This window comes from Nicotiana attenuata, unplaced genomic scaffold (genome assembly GCF_001879085.1).
Source record: "Nicotiana attenuata strain UT unplaced genomic scaffold, NIATTr2, whole genome shotgun sequence".
Lineage (NCBI taxonomy): Eukaryota > Viridiplantae > Streptophyta > Magnoliopsida > Solanales > Solanaceae > Nicotiana > Nicotiana attenuata.
The window spans coordinates 10,419-22,998 of record NW_017676126.1 but is presented as its reverse complement, the minus strand read 5'-3'; the positions used below and the strand labels follow the sequence as shown (position 1 = coordinate 22,998).

The 12,580-nt window shown below is 36.8% G+C and overlaps 1 protein-coding gene across 1 annotated transcript; it reads left to right on the top strand.

Annotated features, from left to right (window-relative positions):
* The first annotated feature begins 348 nt into the window (after positions 1-348).
* Positions 349-12,210, top strand: LOC109220771 (conserved oligomeric Golgi complex subunit 1). The gene is made up of 6 exons (XM_019385240.1): positions 349-2,918; positions 3,447-3,641; positions 5,698-5,978; positions 7,764-7,943; positions 8,227-8,404; positions 11,663-12,210. The coding sequence occupies exons 1-6, from the start codon at positions 693-695 to the stop codon at positions 11,798-11,800; spliced, it is 3,198 nt and encodes a 1,065-aa protein (XP_019240785.1). The 5' UTR covers positions 349-692; the 3' UTR covers positions 11,801-12,210.
* Positions 12,211-12,580: the final 370 nt, after the last annotated feature.

Here is a 12,580-nt window from a genome sequence, read left to right as displayed (position 1 = left end):
TTCACTCCATGAATACAGTCGAATACACTCGAATACAACAACTGATTAGCTGGACTTCCCTGATTCACGCCTATTTTTGCTACTGTATTCATGAATACAATAGCTTAAATACATCAAATACATCTTATAACCATATAAAAAGTATCTACAATCCGTAATATATCAAATGGTATCTATAGATGGCTAATTACTACTAAAAGATAGTGCTTTATGAAAATTTTCCTAAATTAACCAGTACCGTTTTATGGATAAATACAGTGTACTATTTTGACTATTTTGTACTCTTCATCCACAAGTCAAAAAATGCAATGAATGATTTCAACATTTTCACTTGGGTTCGGCAAGTAGTTAACGTAGGAGCAACAATTACACTCGTTTCTTTTCCTTATTATCTCCCTTTGATACCCTTCCCAACGCAATTCCAACAAACCCCCAAATTCCAACAATAAAGATCCGGATCGACCCCAACTAACACCCGTTTCCAGTTCCGGACCCACTTCCGGAACACGAGAAAGAAACCCAAAACTCAGGTGTATCCGGATTTAGCCAGTCGGCCTCGCAGACGAAGAAGTTGAAGCACAGTGTTTGATAATGTAATATCTCTACTCAAGCATATTCCCGACGAAAAATGGAAGTTATTTTGCCAACCTATTATCTCTAACTATCACTCCAACTGCAAATTCTTGTCGAAAATGAGGGTAGTGACGCCTACATCCCCATCACCCGCCGATCAAAACCGCCTGAGCTCTACCCCCGTCGCCAGAAACCAAGATGCTGAATTACTCTTCCGCACAAAGCCAATTGCCGAAATCCGAAATGTGGAAGCCGCCACCAGAAAACAGATCCAAGACAAGAGCGAAGAGCTCCGTCAACTCGTCGGCAATCGTTATCGCGATCTAATAGATTCTGCCGATTCCATTGTTCTAATGAAATCCTCGTGCGAGTCTATTTCTGCCAATATTGCCGCGATACACCATGGCATTCTTCATTCTCTTTCTTCCACCGTCGCTGCCGGTTCCCCTAAGTCCATTGTCTCTTCTGACCCTGCAAAAGCTCGAATTTACGGGATTGCCTGTCGGGTTAAGTATCTTGTTGATACGCCGGAGAATATCTGGGGCTGTCTCGATGAATCAATGTTTCTAGAATCTTCTGCTCGCTATGCTCGTGCTAAACACGTTCACCATAGCTTGAATGAAAATAAAGATCACAGAAGTGTGCTTTCGAAATTTCCTTTGCTTCAGCATCAATGGCAGGTCGTGGAGAGTTTTAAATTTCAGATCTCCCAGAGAAGCAGAGAGAGATTGTTGGATCAGGAACTTGGCCTCGGGATAAAAGCTTATGCGGATGCTCTAGCTGCAGTTGCTGTCATTGATGAGCTTGATCCCAAACAGGTTCTAACATTGTTCCTTGATTCACGAAAATCTTGTATTTCTCAGAAACTAAATGCATGTTCCAATGTTAACGCTACTAGTTCTGATGTGATTTTAGTTTATTGTGAAGCGTTAAAGATTATTCAGGTTACTGTGGGACAAGTAGGAGAATTATTCTTGCAAGTATTGAATGATATGCCTTTGTTTTATAAGACTGTATTGGGTTCACCTCCTGCCTCTCAATTGTTTGGTGGAATACCTAATCCGGATGAGGAAGTAAGGTTGTGGAACTCTTTTAGAGATGATTTGGAATCGCAAATGGTAATGTTGGATAGGGATTTCGTTTCCAAGGTATGTTCAGATTGGCTGAGGAATTGTGCCAAGGACATCATGAACAAGATCAATGGTAAATACTTGATTGATGTTATCAGCAGCGGGAAAGATCTTGCATCTGCTGAAACATTGATACGGGAAACTATGGAAAATAAACAGGTTTTGGAAGGGAGCTTGGAGTGGCTTAAGAGTGTTTTTGGGTCTGAAATTGAGTTGCCGTGGAAGAGAATACACGAGCTAGTCCTGGGAGGTGATTCGGACCTATGGGATGAGATATTTGAAGTTGCTTTCGTTAGAAGGATGAAAGCAATTATTGATAAAGGATTTGATGAGTTGAGTGGATTAGTTGATGTTGTAGTGTCAGTGGGGGTCATCTCAGGAACTCCTGGCGAGCAGGTCAATTTCCAGGCGTACTTGAATAGATCTTTAAATGGTGGAGGTGTTTGGTTCATGGAGCCAAATGGTAAAAAGGTTACCACCATTCCTGGTGCCAAGTCACAGCAGCCTGAGGAGAATGATTTTCGCAGTTGTCTCACTGCTTACTTTGGGGATGAAGTCAGCAGGATAAGAGATGCCGTGGACAGCTGCTGTGAGAGTGTTCTAAAAGACCTACTAAGCTTCTTGGAGTCTCCCAAGGCATCCTTGAGACTGAAAGATATGGCCCCATATTTACAAAATAAATGTTACCTAAGTATGTCTGCTATACTAATGGAACTGAAGAGCGAGTTGGATGCATTGTCTGCTAACCTTCAAAACAAAAACCCAAAAGATGAGTCAGTGCCATCGCCTGCTATACTTGTTGAGAGGTCACTATTTATAGGGCGGCTTTTGTTTGCATTCCAAAAGCATTCAAGACACATTCCTGTCATACTTGGTTCACCAAGGTCATGGGTGAGTGAAACTAGAGGGGCTGGCTCGCTTAGGACCCCAGCTCTACAAAGGTACTCTATGCCACCCATCGACTCCCCAACCTCAGAAGGTCCTGGAAAGACAATATTTGATTCACCTAGAAGACAAAGTTCGATGGCATCTGCTGCTTTGTTCGGAGTGGATGACAGTTCTAGCCCACAACTTGAAGAGCTAAGTAAAATGACCCAAGATCTTTGCATCAGAGCTTATAATATGTGGATATCTTGGGTTTCTGATGAACTTTCAGTTATCTTATCCCAAAATCTCAAACAGGATGATGCCTTGTTTGTAACAACAGCCTTGAGAGTAAGTGACATTTTCCTATTACATATACTGATGCTTTCTTGATTTCTTTTAAAACAATTATGACTTCTTATGCTGCACATAAAGTAAGTCTCACAATTTTATCAGGAAAAGAAAAAAAAAATTAACTTTCACAAAGTCTGTGAGTATTCATTACCCTTTTCTTTTCTTACTTTCTTCCTCCTTTTCAGTTTTCTGTCAGGTGTAATGCTGTTTGTGTAGAGCAGGTTTCGTGTCCTGCACGGGGTGTACGGCACCTGTGTGTGTGCTCTGGTTTACGTGGTCCTCTTTCATCGTTCTTTTACGTCATGAATAAAACTTGCATTTCTTAGTGATAAGTGAACACCATCCCAAGTCTGTCTAAAAAACAAGTGAACTATCACAAGTCAGTCATGCTCAAATAATATGCAAATTTCTTCTTTGGTCATTCTAAATTAGTTTATCAAGTTGATATCTCCTCTTAATTGCTAATTGATTGCTGTAAATTGGTTACACAAGCTTCTTCATCTTAACTTTTTGACTTTTTGGCAGGGCTGGGAGGAGACCATTGTTAAGCAAGATCAGTCAAATGAAGGCCAGTCAGAGATGAAGATATTGCTTCCTTCTATGCCCTCTTTGTACATAACCTCGTTTCTATTCCAAGCTTGTGAAGAAATTCAGCGAGTAGGTGGACATGTGCTTGATAAACCTATTCTGAAAAACTTTGCCTCAAGACTGTTAGATAAGGTATTGAAAAATTTAAGCTTCTCCTTTTCCTCAATTTTCTAAGCTTTTGAGAAAACCTCACTTGTTATTTATCATGAATTATCTGCCAAATTTCTGACCTTTTGTCAACATATGCCTCTTTTAATTGTGGAAAGGTATGGAAAACAAGAAAGGAGTGAATGCCCTTTTCCGGAGTTATTTTCTGCTGGAATTAATGGACCCTGAAAGGTTCCTCATTGAAATGACCATCTGTCTGAAACTGACCTTGAATTCAATGTTTTGTTTTTCTTATTGCTAACATCAACCTCTAATTAATCATCCTTTCATGTGCTGTTGCTGATCTCATCCTCTTAGAGATTTCTATTGTTGAATATTTGAATTTGGTTCATGATACAGTCATCTCTTGTTGATAAAAACCTGGAAATATGACTCACCAGCATTGGGATCTTATTCACTTCATAAGGATTTTGTTTATGTCTCTATAGTTGGAAACTTATGTTCTATTTTATTTAAATTGTCAGCTGTTTCGAATAGCTACTGAATTATTTTAGCAGCTGATCTCATAGTGTTGCCTGTATTGACATTGCTCTCTCGAGCCTTTACTGAAAAAAAGGAAGAAGCAGCTATATTCAGTCAAGTTTCTCTTGCATATCTGATTATCTTGTCCTGATGAATTTGCTGAATATCTGCTCCTCAAAGCTTGAACTAGTTATAAGGTTGGATTGTTCTAGTCACGTTAACCTCTATCAAGCAGTAAGGAAACAGGGTTTTTTTATTGATAGTAGTATGCTGTAGCTGAATACATCATTTGAAGTTGGGCGCATCTGACAACCTTGTCTTTTGATTTTGTGTCTCAGAATTCATTGGTTGAACAGTTATTAAGACTGAGACTTTTTTTTGAGAACAGTAACAAAGTCTGTGAGACTTTTTGTAGATCAATTACGCAATTCTGTAGTTAGAAATCAAGGTTTTCACTAGTTTTCAGGAGCATGACATCTGCAGATAAATAAATATTTATTAAGAGGTGGAGGGCCCTTACCACTAAGTTCTTCACTTGTCTAAACCATTCAAAAGACATGAATAGGTTAACTGATAACTGGGTTTGCCTACCGTCTGCTAGACAAGTCTGTAAAGTACTTTTAACAATTCTGAGTTTTTAGTATTCTCGTTCTCTGCTACCGTTTCTATCAGTGTTGTTAAAAGCACGCTTAAGCCCTGAGGCGAGGCGCAAAATATGTTGAGCGCTTCACCTCGCTTAGTAGGCGCTTTAGTGTCGTCACCAAGGCCTTAAGACATACTTTTCCTTGCCAATGAAAGTAATCCTGAAGAGGTGATGCTAAACAATTGATATTTCAATTTATCGTAATGTTTTTTTTTCCAGTTTCTTTGTCCATATCAGTGCTATCAAAAGCGAAAAGCAAAGCTCTAAGGTTCGTCGGATATTTAAGTGCAAATAAAGTGTGGGCTTTAATGATGAAAGGCACAAAAAGAGAAAAACTACAAATATATAGGTGTAGTCCAAGACTAATAAGTATACGCATGATTAACAAATATATGGATAAAGAAATTGAAAAACAATTACGATAAAGTGAAATATCAATTTGTTTAGCGTCACCTCTTCAGGGTTATGCTTATTGGCAAGGAAGAGTATGCCTTAACCTTAATGACGACACTAAAGCACCCGTTAAGCGACGCGAAGCACTCAACATGTTTTGCGCCTCGCTCCAGGTATTCAGCGCCCCTTTGACAACACTGGCCCATATGTTATTTATGCTTATAGTTATTAGTCTTGTACTACATATACATGTTTATAATTTTTCTCCCTTCACGCGTTTTTTCATAAAGCCCACACTTTATTTGTGCTTAAAGCCCCAATCGACCTTAGAGCTTTTTTGCACTTTTTGCCTTTGATAACATTGATTTCTATTTGGCTTGTTTCTTCCTTTTGAAAGGGATTTGAATTCGATTTGCTTTGAGTGAGCTACTTTTGTGTCTTGAGCTTTCTAGCAATTTCACCCTAGAAAAGCTTTCTGGCAATTAATGCTTCTGTATACTGATGACTGTCGCATATTGATAGGTGATTCATATTTATGGAGACTTCCTTTCTAGTCAAGAAACTCAGGGATCTCTGATTTCAGAGAAAGGAGTGTTGCAAGTTTTATTGGATCTAAGATTTGCGTCAGATATTCTCTCTGGTGGTGATTCTAATGCAAATGAAGAGTCACTGAAAATGCCTAAAATGAAGCATCCTTTTAGAAGAAAGCATGATGTACAACTAAGTAAGTCAGTAACCGAAGAGCGTGTCAATGGGTTGATAAGCAGCTTTGCACAGAGACTGGATCCTATTGATTGGCTCACGTAAGCTTTTCGAAATCAGATATACTCGACGAAAATATTCATGCTGCTATGTAAATTTGCTTACGTATCTTAACTTCAAACTACTACCCCCTCTTTTCCATTTTATGGGGCTTTTCTGACTAGGCATGAATAGTAGTAGGTTAATTTAACCTGCACAAAATGAGATGATGAAGTACTTTTGAAAACATCAAGGTCGAACCATATTTGGATTCTTGAAACTTGTGAATGTCATGTTAAAGTGTTTAGCATCTCTACTGGATCTTCTGTTGTTGTTGTTGTTGTAATTTGTTCTTATCTAATACTCCCTCCGTTTCAATTTATGTGAACCCATTTGACTGGGCACGGAGTTTAAGAAAAGAGAGAAGACTTTTGAACTTGTGGTGTAAAATGAGGCACATATATTTTGTGTGGCTATAAATCATTGCATAAAGGTAAATTATTTCTAAATAAGGAAAGGTGTCATTCTTTTTGGCACGGACCAAAAAGGAAATAGGTTCACTTAAATTGAAACGGAGGGAGTAACAAATTACCAGACATGTCTTTTCATCAGCTTCAGTTTTTTGGTTCATTAAATAGAAACTTAAACATCCTAAACAATCACTTTCACGTGTTTAAACTACTTTGAGTACATCATCTAGCTCAGTTAACTGTGCATTCTTACCGTTTTTTCTCACTCTTTGAGCACGAAAGGAGTAAATTGGTTGGAGTTATAGTTCAATGATTGAAGCTCCTGCGCCACTTAGAAACAAGGATTAAATCCCATCAAAGGTCACCTAAATTGATAGGAGTAATGTTCTTACTTTTATATCCCCTTAGTCAACATACTTTAACACCTAACACACTTTATTAAACTTAGTAGAGGTAGTTTTTTTAGTTTTATCAGTAATACAAGCTGATAAAGGTGATAATCTTTTAAAAGTGGTTACTATCCTATGCTAATTAAGTTTGGTAAAATGGCAAGGTGGATAGTGACATACTAATAATTGAATGACATTCCTGAACCGAGGGTCTATCGGAGATAACCTCTCTACCTTCACAAGGTAGGGATAAGGCCTGCATACACACTACTCTCCCCAGCTTCCACTTGTGGGATTACACTGGTTTTGTTGTTGTTGTTGTTGTTGCATTTGATAAAAAGAATTGAGATAAAATACATGATGTTTATTTTTTTTTTAAAATTGATTGAGTATCTTAAACTTTGATTAATATTAGGCTAACAACTAGTAACTATACTTGTAAGAGAAGTTTATGTAAGGCACATTACATTAGGAGTTCAGTGTGCTTTCAAAACTAAAGGGAAGTCCTTTCCATGTGAAATAAACAAGACACGACAAATATTCATCCTGTACAAAAGTTTCACATCCATTCGATTCCAGCTGGTACATTTCTGATTCAACTGTCCAGTGTATTCTGAAGGATTTTTAAAATGCTTGTGCTGCTATAATGGACTTCTTTGGGGAAATTCCATGTAAAGATGGTTCGTGGCCTGTGAACTATCTACTGCATACTATAGGTTCACGCCCTTGAGAAGGAATAGTTGCGCAACACTACCCTCCGCATACCTCACCTGGGTTTGTTGTTGTTTCTTGTATCTACTACTTCATCTGCTTTTGCATCTTTAAGTGCACTCTTATTGCTAAAGAATGTATGAAATAACATAGTGTTTGTTTTAGTCGGGTTCCATTGCCTTTTTTGGGGAGGTGTAGTGCCATGGGGTGAATAGTAGATTGATATATTTTGCCTTCTTGATCATGTTAGTTGACACATTATCCGATTCATTTCCAGCTATGAGCCATATCTCTGGGAGAATGAGAGGCAGTCATACCTGAGGCATGCTGTGCTCCTTGGGTTCTTTGTACAGCTTAACCGAATGTACACAAACACTGCCCAGAAACTGCCAACCAATTCAGAATCAAACATCTTGCGCTGCTCCACAGTACCTCGCTTCAAATATCTCCCCATCAGGTTGATATTGTTGTAAATTTTATAAATTTCACTTCTCCGTTCAGTTCATTTTCTGCTCCGTTAGTGGTACTCTTTGACTTCTACCAGGATTATCCCTCCTTGATTGTCTTGACGGAGGGATTACATTTCACACATTTGTATAAATCGCACTGCATTCTTTCTGTTGGATCTATGATTTTGTTCTCTGAAAGTAATCATCCTTTAATGTTTCTCATGTGGAATGGGTTTACTACAATTTGTCATGTATCCTTCCATGAATGTGTAAATTTATGCTTGTATCCAGTGCCCCAGCATTGTCGTCGAGGGGGACAACCAAGGCATCAATCTCAGCATCTATTGATGATGTTTCATCAAGAAGTCCCTGGAAAGGTTACACGAATGACGAGCTGTCTCGAAAGGTTGACATCGATGAAAATTCAACTTCTGGGATAACATCGCCATTTTTGAAATCATTTATGCAGGTAAACCATTTCCTCTTTGCCTAGTCTCTGTAGAATCTCCTTTGTAATATTTTTTAATGCTTACAGTTCCTCGCATACTCTTTCCCTTTTAAACCAAAGGAGGTGAATTTTCCTTAATTTCTTAGATATGAAAATATGCAGGAGTAATCAACTCGTGCAGAAAGAAAGGAGAAATCTAATAAATTTTACGTCTTACTTTGTGGATCTTGATTTGATAGCTGCCGTTTTGTTTTTATTTGTAACTAGTATACATACCCGCGCGAAGCGCGGATCGTTTCAATGTAAAAAATAGCGGATGTATATATATATATATATATATATTACATACTAAATTTAGCGACCGCATCCAAAAGAATTAAATATTCATAAGTTATCTCAATCTACGCCTTTCTTCAAATTTTATTTTTCTTTATATTATAATTTTTTATTTAATATGTCACATCCATATTTCTAGTGAATATAGAAGAAAAATTGATGACTAGGTCTATCTATAGATATAGATAAATAGATATAAAAATTTAATTTAGATTTTATCTTAAAAGTGCCAAGTGACTTTTCTCAATACTCTTTTCGGTGTACTTACGCAGATTGACATATTTGTCTGGACAAGTAATTACTTGGTCAGTATGGAAATTGAGTGTAATTGGAGAGGTGTAATTATACTCTCCAATTCTCAAGGGGAGGTCTATCCTCACAAGGTAGGGGTAAGATTTACGTACACACTACCCTCCCCAGGCCCTACAGTGTGGGGATAATACTGGGTATGTTGTTGTTGTTGTTGTTATTGTAATTCTCAAGAGGAGGTGAGAATTGGTGGTAATTACACTATGTAATTACAAGGTTACTTTTCAAATTCTTTCCTTTTTGTTTTTATTTTAATTTCTTTTCTTTATAACTTTTTATTTCTTTTTATTTTAATTTTTTATTTTATTTTTACTTTTTAATTTCTTTATTAATTTTAAAATATATTTTTCTTTGTACATTATTTATCTTTTATTTCTTATGATTCCATGTAATTGCTCGTATATTTTATTTCGTATATGTTTTATTTTCTTCATTTTGCGTAACTGCGTTATCATTCTAGTTTTTGAAACTACACCTCCTATATTAGAAATAATGAGTCATTAACAAACTTGGCATATAATGAGTGATGTCCTTAAAGTACAATTTCATTGTTGAATGAGATGATAAACTTATTATGTTTCTTAATCATAAGTTGTATTGGAACTTATTTTTATTATGTTGGAATTTGACATATGTTAAACTATTTATTTTTTGGATTTTGAAACCGTGATTTTATTATTTCACATTGCATGTTGTTCATTTTTTAGTTAAAATTGATAGATTAGTTTTGTCAAATATTTGAATAATATTATGATATTATATTTATAAATATTAATTTATTTTATCAAACATGCATTCCATGATGTTATTACAAAATGTATGTTTTAGTTTTTATAATTAACTAAACTAAATATTACTCCATTAATTTAGAAAAGATATACTCCCTCCGTTTTAAATTAAATGAGGTACTTTCCTTTTTGGTCTGTTCCAAAAAAATAACACATTTCTAAATTTGGAAATAATTCAACTTTAAACTCTTTATTTTACCCTTAATTAGAAACTTTTATATCCACACAAATGTCATGACCCCACCAAGCTTTTACCCCTTTAGCCTTTAAGACCGCAAGTTTTAAAAATCTTTTTTTTTTCTTGAACTCCGTGCCGAGTCAAACTACCTCATCTAAATTGAATCGGAGGGAGTATTAATTTTTTTTACAATATTAGTTATAAATATATGATTACTAATTAATGAATATTCAAGAAAAAATATGCACCTTGAATACCCAATCTAATATCATCTATACTTATAAAAATTATTTATAGGCAAATATTTATTATATTAACTTGATAAATACTCCGTTTAAAATTTAATCTAACTGTGTAATTACACTTGTGCAACCAAACAGTACGCTTTTTACACTATAATTACGCTATGACAAACAAGCAGGTCATCGTAATTACTAAGCTGTGTAATTACTACTCTAGTAATTACACCAATTCCAATTATTGGGTGGCTTTCCAAACAGACCCTAAAGTCTACTTCAAATCAAACTTAGTAAACTCTAAAACCTTCAAGATGCCAACTTTCAACAATAAGCGCTGGAACGCTACCGGTCCACCCGAGACTCGATCCGAACACACTTCCAATTCCAAAATCATCATACGAACCTATTGGAACCTTCAAATCCCGATTCCGAGGTCATTTATTCGGAGTGTTGACTCAAGTCAAACTTGGCCACCTTAGGCCACTATTATGAAACTAAGTGTTCCGAATTCAACCTGAATCCTTCCAAATTGAAACCAACTGTCCCCGCCAGTCATAAAATAGTAAAAGCACATACGAGAAGTCTTAGATAGGGGAACAGGGATCTAGAAAGCAAAACGACCGGTCGGGTCGTTACATTCCCTACTTCTTAAACAAATGTTCGTCCTCGAACGGGTTTAGAATCATACCTGGAGCGCGGAATAAGTGTGGATATCTGCTCCGCATGTCCTCATCCGTCTCTCAAGTCGCCTCCTCGACTGGTTGACCCCTCCACTGGACCTTTACCGCTGAAATTTTCTTAGACCTCAACTTGCGGACATGCCTGTCAACAATATCAACTGGCTCCTCCTCATAACCCAAGCTCTCGTCTAGCTGAACTGTGCTGTAATCTAATACATGGGACCTGTCGGCATGGTACCTCCGGAGCATAGAATGTGAAATACTAAAGCTTTACAAAAAGCCACATTAGAATGATCAGCTGGCCTGCTTACTTTAAGCTGCCCACTTTTCGTACCAAGTGAATACATGACGATAGGGAGAAACAGATCTGAGAGTTGCTTTTCCTTTTTTGGTTCTTTCTGAAACATTTTCTCCATGATTCTCAAGACTCGACATGTCTTGTTTTCTTTTCCTCTTTTTGAAAACTGGTGCTACCATAATATCTTCCAGTTAATGATGATAATGTAAAGTGATACTTTTTTAATATAGAATGTAAAGTGCTACTTTACATGAAGTGAATCTGATATTGTAGCTTATTATCACATAAAGAAAGTTCAGGTCTTTGCCATTTGGAGCGTGTAGTTTCAGGGAAGTGGTCCAGTTACTGGAGCCGCTATTTTAAACTGTGAATCATAGGATGAATTATTGATTTGACTGAATAAGCTTCTATTTCCTCGCGTAAGGCTGAATTTTCTACCAACAATATCCAGGTTGGCAGCAAATTTGGAGAGAGCACGCTGAAACTGGGATCAATACTAACCGATGGACAAGTGGGCAGGTTTGGTGACATATTACCTGTTCAAGCTGCAGGCCTTCATTCCTTCTTCACAGCTGCCAGATCAGAGTAACTACCGAAGAATTTATAATGAGCTTTACTCTAGAAACAACCTTGAAGTTCAGCAGAGATGAGAGATGAATATTCTTTTTTGTGAGGAAGGTAGCATAGCCTTTTTTTCATTTTTACTTTTATACTTTTGCAGTCACGGAAAGAAGAATTTTACTCTGTAATTTATGATATGATTGGAACCAGCAGTCGATGAGCTTAATCTGCTTGTATAAATGGGGATAAATGAGTCATCAATCATAAGATGTCGCAGTGGATGTAAATGATGTTTTTCTTTTAGTTACATTTCCCATATATTATACAGTTGTTTTGAGCTTCTTGTGGGAGCTATTGTAGTCCTCCTACAGCACTTGGGCCTTCCTTTGTTTTGTTCCCTGGGTTCTGGATCTTAAAGTGAACCAATTTTTAGCTTTCTTGGATGTGAAACTTTCAAGCTAAATGGTAAAATTTTACGGCGGCGCCTTATTTGGTCACTCCCATTTAACCTGCACCGACTTTTTAAAAAAGTTCAATTGATATCCAATTTTTGGATAACTTTAGTTTCGCTTCTCTTACTCACTGCTGCTTTCTTCTTCTTTGTATTCATCCATGTATTTAAGAGCTTCACTGTTGCTTTCTTCTTTGCCGTTTGGTTTCTTCTTCTTCTTAGTTGCAAAGCACCATTGTAGGTATAGTGCTCTTCATCTTCTTCTTAGTTGCAAAATAAGTTTGTTAGATTTGTTGTTGTTTTTACAATTTGATGATTGAGTTTGTTCTTTATTATATGTGAAAGTTATGTTTCAAA